Below are 22565 nucleotides of genomic sequence, written 5' to 3' on the forward strand. Positions count from 1 at the left end.
CATATTAAAAGAGAGAGAAGAAACAGGACCATGTAATCAGAATACATTATCAAATCATTTGTGATGCAAATAAGACGCTGTGTTTGGCGATAAGAACTTTCAATGCGAGTTTCTGCGGGGGAAGCTTAATTCAACAATGGTCCCCCCCCCCCCAATGCAGCAAAATTATTTACATGAGTTCTGGTGGGGGGGGGGGGGGGTCCGAACATACAGTAGCATACAGTCTTGCCTTTCCTGTTGTTTTGTGGGTGGAATGATTCATTTCTTCACCAGCATTAAAAAGAAGGTTAATGGAATGCACTCGGCAGGGTCTCATGTACCTGAGGCCAGTCAGTGGATTTTTTTAATAGCTTTCTTCTGGGAATGAATGAATGCAGGCTTTGCAAAGTCAAGTATTTCATGAATGCAGTTCGCATATTTCCTATATGTTTTGCGGCACCAGTGGATTTATGAAAGATAAAAAATATATATATATAAATGAATAGTGCAAAAGTACGATTTTAAAGGTACTGAGCAGACCCCAGTCAACCATTAGTTTGCATAAGTATAGAGCAGTGGTTTTCAACCTTTTTCATATCAAGGTCCATTGTTTATTCAGCATTTGAGCCACGGACCACCGTTTGATGAGATCTAGCCTCTCAGACCCAAAACGTAGAATGTTTTGTTGTCGTTGGATACGATTTTGTCCACAATTCTATGCTGTATTGATGCGGTACCAATAGGAGAGATGACAGGCAAACGTTGATCAAAATCATAATAACAGTTCTTCTACAGTACATTCTCTAATTGTGTAATGCAGACGTTTAACAATCATTTAACTCTTGAGAGTGTAAAATGAAACCAAATGGACCCGTAAGGGTCCATTTGGTTTCATTTTACGCTCTCTAGAGTTAAAGATCTATAAGGGTCCATTTGGTTGCCAACTCTCCATCATTTAGCTGGGGACCAGAGCCTTATATCAGAGAGTTCCTTGAATGGCTCTGCTGGGGACCAAAACGTAGAATGTTTTGTTGTCGTTGGATACGATTTTGTCCACAATTCTATGCTGTATTGATGCGGTACCAATAGGAGAGATGACAGGCAAACGTTGATCAAAATCATAATAACAGTTCTTCTACAGTACATTCTCTAATTGTGTAATGCAGACGTTTAACAATCATTTAACTCTTGAGAGTGTAAAATGAAACCAAATGGACCCGTAAGGGTCCATTTGGTTTCATTTTACGCTCTCTAGAGTTAAAGATCTATAAGGGTCCATTTGGTTGCCAACTCTCCATCATTTAGCTGGGGACCAGAGCCTTATATCAGAGAGTTCCTTGAATGGCTCTGCTGGGGACCACCTGGAACCCCCTGTGGTGGTCCCCACTGGTGGTCCCCGGACCAATGGTTGAGAACCACTAGTATAGAGGATGGAAGTGGTTCATTTTCCAAAATAACAATATTTTGAATAAATATGTAATCAATAGTAATACATGATACTGACCTGTGACCTGGATGATGCCGTGCCGGGCCACATCGTAGTAGGGGTGTGTGGCGTCTATGGAGGACCTGGCTTTAGGCCGCGGCGGACGGGCCGGTAGCGCGGCCGGTGGTAAAGGCACGTCCTCCAAACGACTCAGCTCATCTTCATCCTTCTGCAGCTCTGATGAAGAGTGATCGCATTCACACACAATGTTATTTATGGGGGGCCGGGATTATCCGTGGGCCAAATACCTTTGGGGGTCCTTGACATGGAAATGTTTGAGAAGAACCACTGCTTCACAGTGGTGCAATGCAACTAAGTACATGTACTCAAGTACTGTACTTAAGTACAATATTGATGTTGAATTTGTGCTTTCCTTGAGTATTTCCAATTTCCAAAACTTTTACTTCTACTCCACTACATCTCAGGGGCAAATATTGTACTTTTAGTAGCTAGTTACTTTGCAGATATAAATAATTACATTATAAAACATACATTAACCACTTTAGCCCTATTTTATGCCTAGGCTATTTCAAAATAGCCGATCTACAAGCTCACAACGTGTCGCATCGCGATGCGTTGTGAGCTTGTAGATCTGCTATTTTCAAACATTTTAGTACTTGTACTTTTGTTACTTTAAGTACATTTTGATACCAATACTTTTGCACTTTTACTCAAGTAAATTTTGAATTCCGGACTTTTGCTTGTAACAGAGTACTTCTACATTGCAGTATTTATACTTGTACTTAAGTAAAACATTTGAGTACTTTTTACACCACTGTTTGGGGGTCCTTGACATGGAAATGTTTGAGAAGAACCACTGCTTCAGATATTCTCTGCTTTATGGGACAGTACAGGTTGACGAGAGGAAAGCGAGGCTATACAGAGGGGGAGACGGCATACAACACCGGTCAGGGGCCAGGCATTAAAAAAATGCATATAAAACAAATGATGGGGGGAAAAATCATACATTTATTTTACAATGTACTTGTACTAAATCACTTAGTCTGATTAACCACATGAAGTCTATTTAATACGTACCCGCACAATTAGCAGAAATAGCCCATCTACAACCTTTTCCCTGTTTCTAAACGAGGCAAGATCAACGATTAACCCATTAAGACCGGGAACGCATCTGTGTCACTTTAGATTTATTTGGCTATTCAAAAACAGCAGATCTACAAGCTCATAGCGCAGCACCGAGTGCCACGCTATGAGCTTGTAGATCTGCTATTTTAGAAAAATCGTCAACATTTTGCGCGAATATTTGAATATATATATTTTTAAAAGGGAACATTTGTAACTCAAATCTTTGCTTCATGGGGGTCCCTGGAACAACATATTTTGAGATGGGGGTCCGCAGCCAAATACATATAATTTCGGGGGGTCCTTGACATGAAAAAGTTTGAGAACCACTGATATTATAGGCTACATACATTTATTTTCAGAAAACTGTTAGGATTTAGAAGACATTTGTAGAATCCTCAGACGCAAAGATTTGAATTACAAATGTTTTCTTTAAAACAAATTATATATATATATTAAAAGATTTGCACAAATGTTCACAATTTTTCAAAAATTGCAGATCTACAAGCTCATAGCGCGCTATTAACTTATAGATCTACTATTTTTGAATAGCCAAAGGAATCTTAAAATTACACAGGTGTGTTCCCGGTCTTAATGGGTTAAAAAAGGCTACTTCTGTACACTGTCCATGTTTTTTTTTGGAGCAGGTGTGTCTGAAAGAATCGATATCTAAACTAGGCACCAGAAAGCCCCTGAGTGTTTTTTTGTTAACAAAGCTATTCACCTTGAAGACGCTGAGGCCCACTATCTGTAATAGGCTATAAAAACAGGATGCTGCTTTTTTGTGTAGAGCTTTCCAATACTTTCCATTTGTGAGACATACCAGAAGAAACAGCATCGTTTTATCACAAATTCCCATATGACACCCAGCGGCTACCATTTCCTGAGTTTATGCCCTTATCTGATATTGTTTCATCCTTAAACCATTGAGAACGCATCTGTGTGTCATTTTAACATTTCTTTGGCTATTCAAAATAGCAGATCTACAAGCTCATAGCGCGGCACCGAGTGCCATGCTATGAGCTTGTAGATCTGATGTTTTTTTTTGTTTTAATCGTTCTTGAATCGCTTTGAATATATATATGTTTTTTTTAAGCGAACATTTGTAACTCAAATCTTTCTTTTGCGGGGTCCCTGGAACAACATTTTGAGATGGGGGTCCGCGACCTAATACGTTTTGACGTGAAAATGTTTGAGAACAAAAACAAATGGTTTAGAAGACATATGTAGAATCCCCCAGAAGCAAAGATTTGAGTTACAAATGTTAAAAATATTTTAAAAATATATATATTCAAAGATTTGCAACAAAATGTCACGATTTTTCAAAAATAGCAGATCTACAAGCTCATGAGCTTGTATATCTGCTATTTTTGAATAGCCAAGGAAAAAAAATAATACAAATGACACAGATGCGTTCCCGGTCTTAATGGGTTAAAAAAATATATAGAAAAAAAAAGATGTACCCCCACCAAACAACAAAACAAAGCCACAGTAGTCCAAAAAACATTGGGCTGGAAACTTTCAGTGTATAATCTATGGTTGTGATCTTGTGTTTATTCTGCAGTTGGTTCGGGAAACGGATCTATAAATACAGTCTGTGACCGATAGCGCAGGAGGAGAGGGAAATGCCCTGAGGACGGGCCTGTTTAGATTGGCTGGACGGTGGACACAATGCTCAAAATGTACTGTACTGTTACTTTGGCCAAGGAAAGCATGCAGGGCCGTGTTTGTCTCTGGACAGATTACACATTATGGAAGGGAGTCCTTGCATTGCCGTTAAGAAGAAAACTAGTGGTTGGAAAAAGTACTCAAATGTTTTACTTAAGTGAAAGTATCAATACTGCAATGTAAAAAATACTACCGTTACAAGTAAAAGTCCGGAATTGAAAATGTACTCGAGTAAAAGTACAAAACGTATTGCTATCAAAATGTACCAAAAGTAGAAAGTACTCAATATGCAGAATGTCCCATTTCACAAGTTTTCAAATTTATGAAATGTATTAAAACATTTTTTTGAAAATAGCAGATAATGATAATCAATATCTACAAAATAACTAGTAACTAAGTTTTCAAATAAGTACTAGTGAAGTGGAGTAAAAAGTACAATATTTGCCTCTGAGAAGTAGTGGAGTAAAAGTACTGAAAAAATACTCCAGTACATGTACTTAGTCACTTTACACCACTGGTGACACACAGAAATGTGTGTGGGGAGGAAATTGGGGGAAATTGCCAAAACTAAATTGGGGAGAATTAATTATAGAATTTAATTAAAATAATTGCCTACTCAAAAAATAATAAACAATTTAATAGAAAAAACTCAAAAACATCGTTGATCGGTGGTATCCAAAATTATGATTGTTCCCAAAAATCAGGCATCAGCGCTTTCTAGTTCTCTTGAAATGTTGTGAGTGTGAGTTGTGTCAGTGGATTGGCTGGATGACCTGGATGACCTGGATGACCACAGATCTCTTGGCACAGTGAGCGGGCATCCCAGAGGAAAGAATGTGTGATGAGCCCTGCCCAGTTCAGCTAATTAACAAGGCGCCGTTACAAGGCCCTCCGGCTCAGGGCAAAAACATCTTATCTAGTAAATCCCATGAGCTCTATCGTTTCCCAAACGGTGGGTCGGGACCCATGTTTGGGTCACGGACCAGTTTTTAGGGGTCACAAGTAAATATTCCCCTTTTTTTATTTCCTACATTTGAAAAAATAAGATATCAATTATTTCAAAAATATTTCAAAAAGTAAAAATTAATTAGGGCTGGGACTTTAACTGATTCATTTTGATTAATTAATTACAGAAAATGTACACGATTACAAAAATTAGCACATTTTAATTGTGCTAAGTTTTTGCACCACGGAACCTTTCTCACTGGACGACTTTCAGGCGTACCGATCATACCGGTGCACCAAGACCGGTGGTCTGTTTATTATTTTGGCCAAGGATATTGAGGGAGAGTTGGACTGAAGGGGTCTATCTTATTTTTTTTATTTTATCAATATGGACTAACTAAATTGTTGCTATTGTTATGGTCTTTGAAACAACAGAGAGTTTTGTTTTTGTTAGTCTGGTTTGTTGATACAGGATATTGGACAATAAGGTCAATCAAGACATTTTTTTTTTCCTAATGGTCAGGGTTTCAGAAAAGTATTGTGTTTTACTTATGCTTGAGTTTACAGAAGGTCCTTGAATTTATATAGGCTACCTGAATCTCTGAATTCCTAACATTGCTGCACTTTTGTAAAACTTGCACTGATCTGTTGGTCTGTTTAGTACCACCTTGATAAAACAACTATATTTTGTTGCTTAAACTTACTAATGTACTAATGTTCTCAGGTCAAACGATATGCAATTAAACATGCGATTAATTTCAATTAATTAATTACATAGCCTCTAATTAATTAGATATTTTGTTTTAATCGAGTCCCAGCTCTAAAAAAAAATACAATGAAACCATCACCAACATTTTTGAAAAGTATTTCATAAATAAAATAAAATAAAATCATTTCCATAAATAAAATAAAAAAATGTGTTAAGAAGTAGTGAACATTTTCATTAGTTCGGGCAAACGTTTAATATCTCTTTTGGGTGTTGAACTAAAAAAGTTTGGGAACCACTGCTCTATCTCGTCCACAGCACTCTTTGCCAACCCCACCGAAACACAAATAGCACCAGAGATGCCACAGTGTGGCACAGAAAGCATAATTACGTTACAGGGAGAAGTTAGCAACCTGTTCTCCTAAGTGACTCACTTCCTCTCTTATCTGGTTCGGTGCCAAGTAGGCCAATAGACCGGTACATATACGAGCTTATTTGTTTTTGCAGTGAAGAGTCACAAAGGGAGAAATCACTTGTATTTGTGTTTAATTCTGTATAATTCTGCATGTCTTTGCAGTTGCGTTTACACAGTATGTAAGGACCTAATGTGGAAAATAATCCATCTATCTATCTAATACCAAATTTGATTAAAAGGTGCTATAAGTTTCAATTTCAAGTGTTTATCTTCCTGTATCCACTGAGACTGAACTCTATGAACAATGTACTGTTTCTCTCCGAAGAGACCTTGAACAATCTAAGAGCTCCCGAGTCCTGACTCCTGTTTTATGAAAGAGCTCTTGTTTATTATCTCTGTTCGAAAAGGGAGTACGACAGTGACTGTCTCCAGATACAATGTCCTTTTGTAACTTTTTACATACGTAACATACAGTATGATTACACATGCAGTTGCATCAGTGAGCAATACAGTACAACTACAGCAAACGCAAGACCCCTGCAAGACCCCTGCTCTATAGCAATGATTACAAGGAATTAGAGCTATTTAACACTTATTTTAACAAAACATATCACTTACACACCCCTAAGTTACAGATTTTATTGTTGTCAGGCTTTCAAATTGACGTCATGGCTTCACTCTGTCCACTGATAATGACTCTTTCCCTTGATTTCACATAAAATGGTGGAGAAAAAGCTCCTCCACGGGTCAGAGGCCAGGCCATTAAATAGGAGGAGGTAGAAAACCATGTCATTCACAAAACTAGGAACTTTATTTGCATTTATTTTCTATTTATTTGTTTATATATACAGTATATAGGACCACATTAACAGCTGAAACATGGCATCTCTGCCAATAACTGGTGCAAAAACTAATGTAGGCCGTACACAGTACAGAACTGTTTTTTTAACAAAACAAAAAACGAAGTCCCGTTTGTGAGAATACGATTTTCTCCCCATGTTTTATTGCTGCTGGCTTTGTAGTTTGGAGATGGAAGAGGACCCGTTTTCAGCAGGTCAATTATTGACTCCTGTATGTTTACTGGCAGTTTAATAACTAATCTAATATGAATTATTGTAGTGAATAAATTCCTTGTTCCGTGCATTGCACGGTTCCACACCTTCTATTTGACGCCTTCCTTGTCATAGGCATTGCCTTTCAAAAGGCTGAATAGCACGGAACGCTTACCGATTTCTGCCAACTTCTCCAGATCGGTTGCTGCAATCATCATTGTTGTCGTCGTTGTTTAAGGCCTGCATTCATGCATGGAAATAAAACAATTAAAACAAGCACGTCAATAGTTTTTCTTTAAATCTAATTGTCATGACTTCTCAGAAGTGATAGAATTACATGAAAAGAGAGCAACAGGAATTGAATCACACTTGCATCATGTCACTCTTCTGAAAACTTTCTCTTACAGTCAAGCACAGACATGATTGGAATTGTGCGTTTTCTTTTTGAAGGGTATTCATAAAAACAACTAACTCGAGATATAAGATCTTTTTTGTGTGTTTTCATAGCTCATTGCAGCTATATTATGATGACATCCAATGCATTATAATATATTCATTTGTTGTTATTTTTATGATGTGTTTTGGTTATGTGGTTGACTACTGTTGCAAAACAAAAGATATACAATACAAAGCTATCAAATTATGTTAAAACAAAGATTTTGATAATACTTATTTTCCTGGGATGACCCCCAATCTACAACGGACCCCCAATAAAATCCTCAGTGTTAATTTAACTCTGAGAGTGTACGAATGGAACCAAATTGACCCGTAAGGGTCCATTTGGTTCCATTTGTACACTCTCAGAGTTACAAACTCATAATAACTATCAATTATTTTGCTGGGGACCACCTGAAGGACCCCTTGGGGTCCCCAGAACCCCCATTGAGAACCAGTGTGATGGTTTATAACAATATACAGTAAGAATTAGCATAATAGAATTAGCATGTATAACATCATACATAACAACAACAGGTCCTGAGTGCTCTTTCACAGCTCAGTCTCTGAGATGCCAGTGAGAGAAGCGTGAGTGAGTCACCACTGAAATGTGACATATTATTATTAGCAAGGTGACAGAGGAACAAAAACAAAGCCGTGCCATGACAGACAGCAAAGTTTCCTTGAAAAGAAAGGCGTGAACTCTCCAGGATTGCAGGCACCAGAGAGTCAATAGACCAATTATTTGTTTACTAACATTGAGACTGGACGCACAGGTGATTGTTTCCCGCAATCAATTTCCAACCTGTTGTTTCGGGGTGCGCTGGTTTCAGCGCATCCCGACCCCCTCTTGTGTGTTGGCTAGTGAGGCGCGTCCTAGCGAGACCTGACAGAATGTGTTTCATTGAGCGCATACTGGTTGCACGCATACTGGTTCTTATCAGTGTGACGTCGTCTGTTAAGGGGTCTATGTTTAAAAGCTTTCTTACATACAAATAAAATATTTGAAAAATGGTCTTAAGTATGGCTTAAAGGAGAATTTTGGACTAAAGTTTTCTTACCTTTTCTATGACGTTATGATATCTTAGGATGAATGGTACAGTAGAAAAACTCCACCCCTGAGCCGCCACAGCTTAAAAGGTGCGCGGATAGGCCTTAGGTTAGATCACATATTTTAATAACTTTTTTTTGGTGAGATCTGACGTTCATAGTGACAGAACACTGTCCCAAAAAAAAAAGAAAAAAAAAAAAAAACAGAAGTCTCGCTAGACGAGATTGAAATCTCGAGATTAGCGTCTAGCGAGACTTCTGTTTTTTTTTTTGGTTGCATAGTGTTCTGTCACTATGAACGTCAGATCTAAAAAAAAAAAAAAAAAAAAAAAAGCTATTAGAATATGTGATCTAACCTAAGGCCTATCCGCGCACCTTTTAAGCTGTGGCGGCTCAGGGGTGGAGTTATGAAAATTTTCTACTGTACCATTCATCCTAAGATATCATAACGTCATAGAAAAGGTAAGAAAACTTTAGTCCAAAATTCTCCTTTAAGTATGGCTGTGAATCGTCTGCTATCTACTCCAGTCTGCTGGCATGAAAGCAGAGTACATACGTAGCTTTTATAATTGTTAAGGTTTTATCAATTGAAAATAATGTAAACACACAAAGGTAAATCCAAGAGTGTCTCATGTATTCATGTTTGCACCCTTTTTTTTGTACAAAACTTATTAACTTCTGAGTCTGACACTCAGTTACTTCTCAGTTACCAGAACAATACATTAAAGTAATAAAGCTGCTGTAAAATAAAATTGGTAGGCTTGGGCTATCTGCCAGCCCAGAACTTGCCACTTCTCAAAAATGTAATTATACAAAAATACTGTTCTTTGTGTAAAAAAAAGAAATTTAAATAGATTCTTGGAAAATGAGAATCGATTCTGAATTGTCCAACATTAGAATCGCGATTCGAGTACGAATAGTTTTTTTTCCTCACACCCCTAGTCTTAACAACACATTGGGTGCCAGAGGTTTATTAAAATATTATACTTTGAGTGCCAGGATTTTTAACCATTTTTGAACCTTTTTCAAGTAGTCACAAAATATTTTCAGTGATCACCGTCCTCACGGTGATCCCCTCATTACACACATACAGGTCTCGTACAATCGGGGGAAAAAAATTAAAAACATTCGGTAATCCGTTCCATAGTTGCAGCAGTTGAAAATAGTTAAATTAACATTGTAAAAAAAAAAAGTACACAGGAGCCGAGATACAGGTTTTTGAAGTCATAAGTTAACCAGGAAGTGGATTGGAGTCTAAATCTTGTAGGAGATAGGTGATATCTCCTGGTGCTGTGGTGCTGTTTTTAAAAAAAAATCAGTATATATACGGTTTTGGCACTCAACGTTAGTATGGCCAAAACCGTATATATACGGTTTTGGCACCCAATGTATACATGATGTGAACATGCACGCACGGTACATCGTTATCAGACTTAATGTTATCCGTCAACTTCTTGTTTATGCCCCAAGATGACTGGACATAGAGGCTTTGTAGCAATTTGTAGCAATTGTAGAAATGTTAGACCTTAATTAACCATGTATTTTACTTTAGGCCTACTTATACATATTTACCTTTTATTTTTTTTATTTTTTTACATTTTGGAAGAAATTTAACACTGAGCTGCCCACTCTTCCTTGGTGCCCACCTATCCTGTAACCTTTTTGTTTTCCCACAATTGAACTGCATGGTCTCTCTAACCCTCTTAACAGTCCAGTAGTACTATGCAATTTTGGGAAAAGCCTGAAATTACACCTGTGCTGCTACTGCTGACACAATAAACTCTGGAAAGAACCCCATAAATAGTGGTGTAACGTAGCCCTGAAACATGACTGTCATACCATGATGTGAACCATGGCTAGGTGTAACGTAACTACTGTAATTACTACATTTACTCAATTACTGTACTTAAGTACAATTTTGAGTTTTTATTTTATTTTACTGGAGTATTTCCAAAATAGAAATAGCAGATCTACAAGCTCACAACGTCTGCTATGTTCAAAATATTTTTTAAACATAATTTATATTTGAAAACTTGTGAAATGGGACATTCTGCATAATGAGTACCTTCTACTTTTGGTACTTTAAGTACATTTTGAAACCAATACTTTTGTACTTTTACTCAATAACATATTGAATTCTGGACTTTTACTTGTAGATGTATTTTATCGAGTCTGACTTTTGCTTTCGTATCTACGAGACGAGAGTCTTAGCGACCACCGCTCCAGTTTGCCTTAGAATGTCACCAGTAAAGCCCGTATTTCTCCAAACATGTACAAATGCAAAATATAAGGTGCTTGCCCGCTTGCCCCAAATGTTAACTAGGTGTCCGGAGTATTTTTGCAAAGTAAAAAAGTCCATATTTTTCTATAAGGAAGGGTTTTGATCCCGTCTGTGGCCGAAGCCATTTTCCCCCCTCGTTTACTTCCTGTTTACATTGAGTGTAACTCCGGCTTTCACCGGATGCGCCCCGTCACTACCCCCATTGGGAAATGGGAACTCGACATAATCGGCCACAGACGGGATTAAAACACTTCTTTATTGACTAATATGGATTAATACATTGCACAAATACTTCGGACACCTAGTTAACATTTGGGGCAAGCGAGTAAGCACCTTATATTTAGCATTTGTACATGTTTGGAGAAATACGGGCTTTACTGCTGACATTCCAGTGAAAACTGGGGGGGGGGGGGTCGCTAAGACTCTCGTAGATGTAAAAATCGATCAAATACATCTATAGTCTTGATCTAAGGCTAACCTGTAACAGAGTACTTCTACCTTGCAGCATTTATACTTTTACTAGAGTAAAACATTTGAGTCCTTTTTCCACCACTGCTGAAATTACCTGTGCTGCTAAACTGACTGACACAAACTGTGGGAAAGAAACCCATAGAAAGTGAACCAGCAGGCATTTCATTCAAAGAGTATTCGTCTCAACCTGCACACATCATGGCTTGTCATGTTTCAGGGCTAGGCTTCAGGATAAATGGCAGGATTTCAAAAAATATGCGGCTGTGTTTTGTTTGGATCTACTGTAGCTAAATCAACTTACAGCTGCTGCGTCGCCTGCCCCCCCCCAAAAAGAACAGATCCTTGTAGATATGTTGTTGTTTTTTGTGTAAAGTTGACTCACCTTGGAGTTGAAAACGCGACAGGTTTTCAAAATGGGAAAACAATTGGTTTAATGTTTGTTGTTTGTTAACACTATTGTATTAATTGAGCCTAAGTGTGACGCCCTGACAGGCCTGTATGCTTGTTTAAAAACACGTACCTTTAGCGTCGACATAAAGGGCATTGTCTATAAGTCCTTTATCATCCATAACATGATGAATCCACAGGTGAGGAAACACTAACAACTTGTGGAGAAACTTCCTCTAAATCCACTGTGGTGCTGCTGACCAGCGTTGCCAGATTCTGCGAGAGAGACAAGCAACCAGATCTATGAAAACAAGCCCCAAAACAAGCAACTTATACTTTATTGTCTAATGTTGTTTTAGAGTGGTTCTCAGACATTTTCATGTGAAGGACCCCCAAATTAATAAGTATTTGGCCACAGACCCCCATCTGAAAATAATTTATGACAGTAGTGTCCCGTCCCCCCCATACAAGACTTGTGCTGTTGTAAAATGTTTCAGCATTTTCTTTCCAAGCTGTGTGGATAATAGCAGATCTATTTTCAGATAGCTGATGTAGGCTATCTATATAGGATTAAGTGATAAAACTGAAACAAGGCCAAAGCAATCCGTGGTGTAAATTAACTAAGTACATTTAGTACTGTTCTTAAGTACAGTTTAACTTTACTGGAGTATTTCCAATTTTCAGTCTTTTACTTCTACTCCATGTCAGAGGTAAATATTGTACTTTTACTCCACTACAATTATTTGAAAACTTGAGTTACCAGTTAGTTACTTAGCCCTGGTTCAGAGCGTTAGTGAGTTCCCTCAGGGCTACCAGTTACTTAGATTTTTATTATTATTACAAAACATACACAACCACTTCAGACCTATATATATTTTGGCCATTTGAAAATAGCCGATCTACAAGCTCACAATGTGTCAAGATGCGACGCATTGTGAGCTTGTAGATCTGCACGATGAGTACTTTTACTTTTGGTACTTTAAGTACATTTTTATGCCAATACGTTTGTACTTAGTTTTACTCAAGTAAATGTTTTATTCCGGACTTGTACATGTAATGGAGTATTTCTACATATTGCACGATTGCAGTATTGATACTTTTACTTAAGTAAAAAAAGGGAATACTTTTTCCACCACTGAAAGCAACTAGCTTTAGAAACAATTAATCAAGGCCCCAAAACCTTCCAATATTTGCAAGCGACTGTACAGGAAAACAACAAGCGCAAAATCGCTTATAATAAGCAGACTTGGCAACGCCGGAACGCAAGGAAGTGCGCATGCGCAGAGTATACTGGTTGAGAAGGTGCTTTGGGGCTTTGGGTTGCAGTTTCCAGGCTAGGGTTGCAGGGCAGTGCCTGCCAAAAAAAAACAAAGGGCAAAAAAAAGAAAGAGGCATGCAGTTGAGCAGGAAGGGAAAACTGAATTTGGACACCTTTAGCAGGGAATTTTTTTTTTTTTATATGTTTAGTCAAAATGAGTACTTTCTACTGGTATTCAAGTACATTTTGATACCAACACTTTTGCATTTTTACTCAAGTACATTTTGAATTCCGGACTTTTACTTGTAACAGAGTATTTCTATATTGCAGTATTGATACTTTTACTTAAGTAAAACATTTGAGTACTTTTCCCACCACTGCACACATGTCAGTGCCATGTTCACTTTTAAATCCAACTTGCTCATCAGTGGTGACAATAATACTCTTGCAGCCTTTCAAGTGCTATTCTCTCTAAAATGTTTGACAAATACTAGGCAGGGCAATAATAGGCCTGTAGTTGTCAATACTAGAGATCTTCCCCGTTTTTTTCCTTATCTACAGGCACTAGCAGAACTGACAGCATTATAGTCAGGAAGTATTCCAATGCATCAGAATTCCAGAGAAGCACAGAGTAGAGCAATTAGCACAGAAGCTCTGTGGCTGGAATATAAGTGCTCAGCTGTTATCTGATCAGGGCCAAAGCACAGGACTTATTCAGAGCCAGTTTCTCTATAACTTTTCTTATACTTCATCAGTGGTGTAAAGTAACTAAGTAGATTTACTGAAGTACTGTACTTAAGTAAAATTTTGAGGCACTTTTACTTTACTGGAGTATTTCCAATTGTCTATACTTTTACTTCTACTCCACAACACCCAGAGGCAAATAATGTTCTCTTACTCCACTACAATTATTTGAAAACTTTAGTTACTAGTTACTTTGCAGATATAAATTATGACATTATAAAACATACATTAACCACTTTAGACTTATTTTATACCTAGGCTATTTGAAAATAGCTGATCCACAAGCTCACAACGTGTCGCATCGCGACGTGTTGTGAGCTTGTAGATCGGCTATTCTCAAACATTTTAGTACTTTTATTTTTGGTACTTTAAGTACATTTTGATACCAATACTTTTGTACTTTTACTCAAGTAAATTTTTAATTCTGGACTTTTACTTGTAACGGAGTACTTCTACATTGCAGTATTGATACTTTCACTTAAGTAAAACATTTGAGTACTTTTCCCACCACTGTACTTCATCAGGTCTAATAACCACATTATCATGGGAAACAACACCGACACTAGAATCAGCACTTTTAACACAATTAAAAAGGTCTTTGTAATGTCTCCTCCATAACTCTGCTATATTTGCACTCCATGTGTGACCCCATCAATATTAGAGGGCAGAGATATTTTATTATTATTTATGATCTTGACTTCTTTCCAGAAATCCAAGACATCCTTTTGCTGAAACCTTCTGGCCATTGTCAAGGTCTGCTCGTTCCTCTAAATGAAACGCACTGCCCTTTTGAACCGAGCTACAGCCTGCTTTTCTGATTCACATGCAGGACCATACCTTAGTTTACCCGCATTAACCCATATTTTCAGTGGTGTAACTATAAGTACATTTACTCAACTGTACTTAAGTACACTTTTGAGGTATTTTTTACTTTACTGGAGTATTTTCCAATTTGCAGTGCTTTTACTTCTACTCCACTTCATCTCAGAGGCAAATATTGTACTTTTACTCCACTACAATTATTTGAAAACTTTAGTTTCTAGTTACTTTGCAGATATGTATTATTACGTTATAAAACATACATTAACCACTTTAGCCCTATTTTATACATAGGCTATTTGAAAATAGCCGATCTACAAGCTCACAACTCGTCGCACTGCGACGCCTTGTGAGCTTGTAGATCTGCTATTTTCAAACATTTTAGTACTTTTACTTTTGGTACTTTAAGTACATTTTGATTCCAAAACTTGTGTACTTTTACTCAAGTAATTTTTTAATTCCAGACTTTTACTTGTAACAGAGTACTTCTACATTGCAGTATTGATACTTTTACTTAAGTAAAATATTTTGAGTACTTTTTCCCACCCCTGCAAGCCAGATACAGAGCCTATACGGTTATCACAGATATAACATTGTATGATACAGATTTCTCTTAGTGTCATCCAGAGATGACACACATTTTAATTTGGCAGACCTGAGCTCCTTCGATCTGACCGAGCTCCTGGACTGGAGTGAAATTCGAGGTAATTGGACCGAGGTGTCAGTCAAGTGCCTGTTGGCCCGTCGCTTTTAAGCCCCCTACTCCTCCGTTGTCTGAGCTTTTGGCTGTTTTAAATGCCACGCTTGGCCTCGTGCAACCTCAAACCTGGGAGTATTGACAGCAGGAGCCACTGGCTCTGTGAAGCAGGCTTTATCTCCTCTCTACAAGTCCTTCAGAAATGGACGGAGGCTTTGACAGCATGAGAGCTCACTTTGGGGTCAGAAGTGAAAGGGCAATGTTGCTGTTTTACTGCACATTCTATCAGTAGGAAAGTACAGCATTATAGAAAAATGTATATTACTATTATAACGATAATCAGTGGTGGAAAAAGTACTCAAATGTTTTACTTAAGTAAAAGTATCAATACTGCAATACTCTGTTACAAGTAAAAGTCTGGAATCAAAAATGTACTTGAGTAAAAGTACAAAAGTATTGGCATCAAAATGTTTGAAAATAGCCTAGGCATAAAATAGGGTTAAAGTGGTTAATGTATGTTTTATAATTTATATCTGCAAAGTAACTAGTATAACTCAAGTTTTCAAATAATCGTTTTGGAGTAAAAGTACAATATTTGCCTCTGAGATGTAGTGGAGTAGAAGTAAAAGTATAGACAATTGGAAATACTCCAGTAAAGTAAAGGTACCTCAAAATTGTACTTTGTAACAAGTACAGTAGGCCTAATTGAGTACATGTACTTAGTTACTTTACACCAATGATAATAATGATAATAATAATAATAATAATTATTATTATTATTATTATCATTATTATTGGTAGTAGTAATGGTATTAACACTTAAAACCTCAATACTTAGTATAATTTGACCTTTGGCTCTGTACTTGGTCTGCTTCTTTTTCCCTCTAGTCTGTACCAAACCTCTAGCCTATACCAAACCCCCAGACTATAGATGCTAGGGTTCAAGTGGTTAATAACATTGTTGTTGTTGTTGTTGTTGTTGTTGTTATTATTATTATTATTATTATTATTATTATTATTATTTGTATTAGTATTAGTATTATTAGTATTATTAGTATTATTAGTATTATTAGTATTATTAGTATTATTATTATGCAGAGTCAATTATGAAGCAGGAAATTAGTTTCAGGTCATATCTTTTCTTATTTCAGGCAGTGTCTTTCTGAAGGCATGCATGCATTTAAATATACCTTTCATTTGACATCCTCGCCCCAGATACAGCTCATCTGGATGCAAGAGAATGTCACAAGTTGTGTTAAAACATTCAGTGCTGTAAGTATTCTCATTCAGAATCCTTCATGACATGAATACAGTATAGATGGCCTCAGACCGGTGCAAACTCTAGGGAAAGCCTGCCATCTGCTGGTAAACATGAAGCACTGCATTGCAGCTGAAAGGCCTTTCTGGTTGACTGCTTGCTTGTTATGCTATCGTTGTGGCTGGTCCTTAGTACCAGAATGGACGTGCATGAATCTATTGCATATGTGCATACAATATGTTTACACAGATATATGTATAGCCTACATGTATACAGTATGTATACACGGATATACTGTACAGTATCTACTGTGTGTGTGTGTGTGTGTGTGTGTGTGTGTGTGTGTGTGTGTGTGTGTGTGTGTGTGTGTGTGTGTGTGTGTGTGTGTGTGTGTGTGTGTGCGCGTGGGTGCGTGCGTGCTTGTGTGTGTGTGAGCCTGCATGACTTCTCTGTGCTTGGCACTGAACATAAAAACAATAAAATAAATAAATAAAATAAAACAGAAGTGGTCCATGTAAATGTCTGTATTATTGCACCTTCATCCAAAGCGTTTTACAATGTGTGTTGCTTGCTTTCACCAGTTCACGTACAGACGGTCAGTGGTGGAAAGTAACTAAGTACATTTACTTAAATACTGTACCTAAGTACAATTTTGAGGTATTTGTACCAATTATTTTACTTTTACTCCACTACATCTTGGATCCAAATATTGTACTTTTACTCCACTACATTTATTTGAAAACTTTAGTTACTACTTACTTTGTAGATTTTGATTATTATTAAAAAACTACACCCTATACATTTTGGCCATTTGAAAATAGCCGATCTACAAGCTCACAATACGTCGCGATGCGACGCACAATACGTCGCGATGCGATGCATTGTGAGCTTGTAGATCGACTATTTTCAAAAGATTTGTAAACATTTGAAAACATGAAATGGGACATTCTGCGTAATGAGTAGGACTACTTTCTACTTTTGGTACTTTAAGTACATTTTGATACCAATACTTTTGTAATTCTACTCAAGTAAATTTTGAATTCCAGACTTTTACTTGTAACAGAGTATTTCTACATTGCAGTGTTGATACTTTTACACAAGAAAAACATTTGAGAACCTTTTCCACCACTGCAAACGGTGAAGGCAACCAAGCCAGGAACCATCCTCATTGGGAGCAGTTAAAGGGTTTCAGTGTCTTGCCCAAGGACACTTCGACACAAAGCCCGGAAGAGCTGGGGATCAAAGCAGGAACCTTCCGGTTTCCAAACAGCTACTCTCCCTCCTGAGCCGCAGCCTGCTGCTTTGTAAAAAGTACTCAAATGTTTTTCTTAAGTAAAAGTATCAATACTGCATGTAGACGTACTTTGTTACAAGTAAAAGTCTGGTGTTCAAAATTTACTTGGGTAAAAGTACAGAAGTATTGGTATCAAAATGTACTTAAAGTACAAATAGTAAAAGTACTGAAATATTTGAAAATAGCAGATCTACAAGGTCGCGGTGCGACGCGTTGTGAGCTTGTACATCGTCTATTTTCAAATAGCTGGTTAATTTAATATCTAATTTATATCTGCAAAGTAACTAGTAACTAAAGTTTTCAAATAATTGTAGTGGAGTAAAAGTAGGCTACAATATTTGCCTCTAAGATGTAGTGGAGTAGATGTAAAAGTATTGGAAATTGGAAATACTCAAGTAAAGTACAAACACCTAAAGATTTTACTTAAGTACAGTACTTGAGTACATGTACTTATTTACTTTCCACCACTGCATAAGAGCAAAACTCAGTTTTGTTCGGCGTCCTGAGACATTGCAGCAGCATAAGTAATAGTCGTAATGAAAAAAGACAAGAAAAAAGCAAACAAAATAAAAAAGACTATATCCTGTAGGTCATTTGTTCTCCAAGTGGGGTCCGGGGACTCCCAGGAGTTCTTGAGGGGGTTTCCAGGGGGTCCCCAGTAAAATGAGGAACAGTTTAGCCACATCAACCCTATTTTATACTTAAGCTATTTGAAAATAGCTGAGCTTGAAGATCAGCTATGTCCAAAAGATCTGGGAATATTTTTGCCAAATCTTCTAGGGACCTTGGCATAGAAATCTGTACAAATGGGGGTCTGTGGCTTCAATTTGGGCGTCCCTGCACATGGAAATTGTGCTGTTGATAACAAGCTATGAATACTGGGGTGAGTGCACATTGTATTCATCAACACGTACGTACAAACACACACACACACACACACACACACACACACACACACACACACACACACACACACACACACACACACACACACACACACACACACACACACACACACACACACACACACACACACACACAGCCTGGTGACGCAAGGTTAACCACATACTGTACAGGTATACTTCAAAGTCCCGATGATGCAAACTGGCCAATGGCCATGGAGTCATAAAGATTCTCGCCAACCCCCTCTGACTCCAGAGGATGCAGTTACATCACAGCTCCACACGAGGCCCAGCTGACAGGGGTCACTGGCTAGTACAGCTACAGTCAGTGGTGTAAAGTAACTAAGTACATTTACTCATGTACTGTACTTAAGTACAATTTTGAGGTACTTTTATATACTTTACGGGAGTATTTCCAATTTTCAATACTTTTACTTCTACTCCACTACATCTCAGAGACAAATATTGTACTTTTACTCCACTACAATTATTTGACAGCTTTAGTTACTAGTTACTTTGTAGATTTTGATTATTATTACAAAACCACTTATACCAATGTTGTATTTTAAGTTGTATTTAATCTGCCATGTGCAGTATGAGGCTTGATTGTTTTAGTTTGTTATTCGTTTGTTCATTGTTTGTGACTTATGTGGTTCATTGTTTATGTCAAGTGAAATGCAAAAGTGTCCTGTAAGTCCATATGGGCTGGGCTTTATTTATTTATTTATTTATTTTATTTGTTTATTTAGACAGGACAGAGCATATTAATGAACGTCGCATGAACGTAAATACACCGGATTTAGCAAAGATGCTAATTTTCATCCGCAGTCCTCACACAAAACAGAAAAACAGAAAAACAATAACATCAGAAAACAGACAAACGGTGAAATACAATTACATTACATCACATAGCCTAAAAAAACCTAAAATATGATCACAAATGGTTGCAGCTTTGGTTTTCAAGCAACCATCTTTTCACATTGAAAATGCTTCCTTGGAAGCATGACACTTAAATAAAGAAAAATCAATCAATCAAAATATATACATTATATATACTTTGGCTATTTGAAAAAAGCAGATCTACAAGCTCACAACGCGTTGCTTTGCGACGCGTTGTGAGCTTGTAGATTGGCTATTTTCAAAGGATTTTTATACATTTTACACATTTGAAAACTTGTGAAATGGGACATCCTGCATAATGAGTACTTTTACTTTTGGTACTTTAAGTACATTTTGATACCAGTACTTTTGTACTATTACTCAAGTAATTTTTTAATACCTTACTTTTACTTGTAACAGAGTATTTTTTACATTGCAGTATTGATACTTTTACTTAAGTAAAACATTTGAGTACTTTTTCCACCACTGGTCATCACCAGAGTATATGAGAAACACCAATGACAGTGTGAAGATGTCACACTACTACGTATGATCCACCATCTGCATGACAGCAAGACTGGCATGGCCAGAGTTGTGCTGCTTTAATCCCCTCATCATGGTGTCTCTCAAATGTCTGGAAACATGGAGCAGTGGGGCGGCTTGAGTGAAGGATGATTATCACCGTTTGGCTCCCAAACTGTGGAATGAACTCCCCATTGCAATTAGAACTGCAGGCTCACTCCCAATCTTCTGCCGGAATCTGAAGACTCACCTCTTCAGACTCCACCTCAGCCTGTAGCACTTGCCCTAGCCTTGATGACCTTGCAGGATTATGCAAAGGCTAAAATGTAACTTAGATAGCATGTTATGTACAGTAGACAGATGCCAGGTCATTGTTGACCTGGCATCCTATGGTGTGTATAGTTTCAATGTAGGCTGATGATAGGTTCTTGGTTTACGTGTGTATTAGTTATGATTAGATTATTGGTTTACTTATGTATTACTTTATTATTAGATTACTATTTTTATGCATTTGATGTAATATGTGTATTATGATGAATTATGATGTATAATGTCCTCGCTTACTGTAAATCGCTCTGGATTAAGAGCGTCTGCTAAATGCCTAAACTGTAAACTGTAAAATGAAGCCTATAGATGGGTTTCCTGTTTGTAAACATGAGAGGATGATGCGCGCGCAGTGGCGGGATGAGCCTGTAGAGGGCGCTATTACCCGCAGCAGCTCTGGCCATTGTACATTCAGAAAATAAATGGTCTTCACCAGGTTTAATGAAAGTAGATTAAATGATGCAGTTTGTAATATCTTCTTTACTCAATAAAAATGATTTGTCGAAAGTTGGATCTGTTTGTATATAATAGCAGCATTATGCCTATTATGCCTATAATAGCAGCATTATGCCTATCTAAATCCCGAAAATAACGAGAGAGTGAATGGCGCTTCCGGTTCGTTCTCCCCCGCGCATGCGCAGATTGAGCACTCTGCTCTGTGATGACGTCGCGCGGAAACCCATCTATGAGTCGGCCACAGTGGCGTAACGGAGGGGCAGCAAGTGATGCGGTGCGGGGGGGCCACCAGCAGGCGGGGCCCCGCCTGCGCTGATACAAATATTTTTACAGCAAAAAAAAAGAAAAAAGTATATATTGGTCAAATAGACCCGAATTAGACCGAATTAGACCCGAATTAGACCCGAAATGTTTCGCGCAGGTTGTGCACGTACGTGGGCCTCACGTGAAACTCCCGCGGGGAGGCCCCGTGATTCTGCGTTACGCCACTGGTCGGCCATACTGAGACCTGATGTCCAAATGAAATACGGCAGCAATCACTCAACCTTGAGAGTCAGTGGTGGAGGAAGAAGCGCTCACATTTTGGACTTAAGTAAAAGTATCAATACTGCAATGTAGAAGTACTCTGTTACAAGTAAATGTTCAATATTCAAAATTTACTTGAGTAAAAGTACAGAAGTACTTTAAGTATCAAAATGTACTTAAAGTACTAAAAGTAGAAAGTACTCATAATGCAGAAAGTTTTAAGTTTTCAAATGTATAGAATGTAGGCTACATTGTGAGCTTGTAGATCTGCTATTTTCAAATGGCCGAAGTGGTTAATGTATGTTTTGTAATAATAATCAAAATCTACAAAGTAACTAGTAACTAAAGTTTTCAAATAATTGTAGTAGAGTAAAAGTACAATATTTGCCTCTGAGTTGTAGTGGAGTAGAAGTAAAAGTATTGAAAATGGGTAATACTCCAGTAAAGTAAAAATACCTCAACATACTACTTAAGTACAGTACTTGAGTAAAAGCACTTAGTTACTTTACACCACTGCTAATTATAGGTGAGAAAAGTGGGAGCACTCTAATATTACCAGCATAATATACATTTTAGTAAATATTATTCTCAGGCTTTTATTCCATAATGCAGGACTGACATTGTGAATTGTGCTTTGCTATCATCTGTGCTGATCATTAGAGTGCTCCCACTTTTCTCACCTTTAATTGGTCAACAGGCACTGAGCACCGCCTGTCACCAGGTTGTACTGACAACACTTACTTTTCAGTCTGGTATAATACTATAGCCTGGTAAACCCTCCCTCCGGAAATCTCATTTCTATTTGTTCTCCAGGAATCAAATAGAAATGAGATTTCCGGAGGGAGGGTTTACCAGGCTAATAATACTACACTCCAACTGCCACACTATATGTTTACACTGACATATGTCTGCACATTTTTGAAAAATCG

General features: G+C 37.6%; 1 protein-coding gene across 1 annotated transcript in view; it reads right to left on the bottom strand.

Annotated features, from left to right (window-relative positions):
• Positions 1 to 12227, bottom strand: part of LOC308080109 (rho GTPase-activating protein 8-like) — a 32079-nt gene extending 19852 nt beyond the window's left edge. The window contains exons 1-3 of the mRNA XM_080421855.1: positions 12092 to 12227; positions 7510 to 7574; positions 1484 to 1642 (exon numbers count right to left, since the gene is read on the bottom strand). Of these exons, the coding sequence (XP_080277981.1) occupies positions 1484 to 1642; positions 7510 to 7552 (202 nt within the window). The 5' untranslated portion in view covers positions 7553 to 7574; positions 12092 to 12227. The remainder of the gene's footprint in view (positions 1 to 1483; positions 1643 to 7509; positions 7575 to 12091) is intronic.
• Positions 12228 to 22565: the final 10338 nt, after the last annotated feature.

Source organism: Gymnoscopelus braueri (genome assembly GCF_963280865.1).
Source record: "Gymnoscopelus braueri genome assembly, chromosome: 23".
In the NCBI taxonomy this organism is placed as follows: domain Eukaryota; kingdom Metazoa; phylum Chordata; class Actinopteri; order Myctophiformes; family Myctophidae; genus Gymnoscopelus; species Gymnoscopelus braueri.